The sequence below is a fragment of the Erinaceus europaeus genome, chromosome 2, assembly GCF_950295315.1.
Source record: "Erinaceus europaeus chromosome 2, mEriEur2.1, whole genome shotgun sequence".
Taxonomy (NCBI): Eukaryota; Metazoa; Chordata; class Mammalia; order Eulipotyphla; family Erinaceidae; genus Erinaceus; species Erinaceus europaeus.
In genome coordinates this window covers 149,130,183-149,131,489 of record NC_080163.1, presented here as the reverse complement: position 1 = coordinate 149,131,489, position 1,307 = coordinate 149,130,183, and the positions used below count along the sequence as shown (strand labels likewise).

Here is a 1,307-nt window from a genome sequence, read left to right as displayed (position 1 = left end):
AAGAACTGGATATGACAATAGATGTCACCATACATCACTGTCTTCAGACAGGAAGGATTATTAAAGGACATCTAAAAAAATCTCACATGATGGGAAATCACAACTTCTCAACTGCAGCAGCAACAAACAAACGGCAAAGAAGGAAAAAACAATAGTGGAGAATTGGGAGTAAAGGTAGCCACCAAGATGGCTTTAATTTGCTTTGATGTTTTTGATTGGAAACTACAATGTCCACTCCTCCCCAGAAAGGTTTTTTTTTTTTTTTTTTTTTTTCCAGCACAGGAGAAGCCTGCTGCTCTATATTCACTCCAGTGGGGGTGGGGGGAAACACTGAAAATGCCAAGTGGAGTTCAGGTGTGGACACTCCAGTTGATGCTGATGCAGGAGTTTATGCATTATAAAGACTCCAAGGAACAGTGATGGTTGGGTGGGCATGTTGGAACAGAGCACTGGTACGGGGGACAACATCTGTCAGCAGACCTGAGGGAGCTGAACAATGAAGTTGTTTCCTTGGCTTCTGGTTCATAGTCTTGGTATCCAACCTCAGAAGGCATTTTATAAGCCTCATTGTCAGGATCCGTGGGCATATCTTCCAGAATTCCTTCTTGTGGCATTCCTTCTTTACTCTTGCCCATCTGGTCCTTCTTGCCAAAGCCAGTGGCAGCTGTAACATTGCCTGCTCCTTCCACAGTCTTCTGTGCCACTTCGGTCACCACAGCCCCACAGACATTTGTCACTTGCTCTTTGGTCTTCTCAGCCACTGTTGTCACACCATGAACCACACCTTCCTTGGTTTTGGACCCTACATACAGCACACCCTCTCTTGTCTTCCCTGCCGCCTCTACCACACCCTGCTTGGTCTTCTCAGCCACTGCCATGACCCCCTCCTTGGCCTTGGAGAGAACCTTCATGAACACATCCATGGCTCATGGTGCTTTCACACCAGGCTGTGCCCGCACATTGCCTCCCTTCCTTCGCTTCCTTGCCAACCCACCTCCTGGTCCCCTGGTGGCACTGCTTCTCCCTCCTCCTCTCTCTCCCTGCTCCCTTCCTCCTCCTCCACCTGCCTTCTCCCACTCTCCCTTATTTTAAAAATTTTTCTATCACAGTTATTTTTATGATTATTCTAATTATTTCTAAATATATATCATTATTATTGAAATAGGAGATACAAAGAAAAAGAGAAACCAAAGCACTGCTGAGCTCTGGCTTTTGGGGTTCCTGGGATTGAACCTAAAACCTCAGAGCCTCAGGCATGAAACTCTTTTGCATAACCATTAAGTTGTCTAGCTGAACCTGATCATACT

The 1,307-nt window shown here is 45.9% G+C and overlaps 1 protein-coding gene across 1 annotated transcript; it reads right to left on the bottom strand.

Annotated features, from left to right (window-relative positions):
• Window positions 1-341: 341 nt before the first annotated feature.
• Window positions 342-951, bottom strand: LOC103110916 (alpha-synuclein-like). The gene has a single exon (XM_060186455.1). The coding sequence runs from the start codon at window positions 921-923 to the stop codon at window positions 396-398; it is 528 nt and encodes a 175-aa protein (XP_060042438.1). The 5' UTR covers window positions 924-951; the 3' UTR covers window positions 342-395.
• Between the last annotated feature and the right edge of the window lie 356 nt (window positions 952-1,307).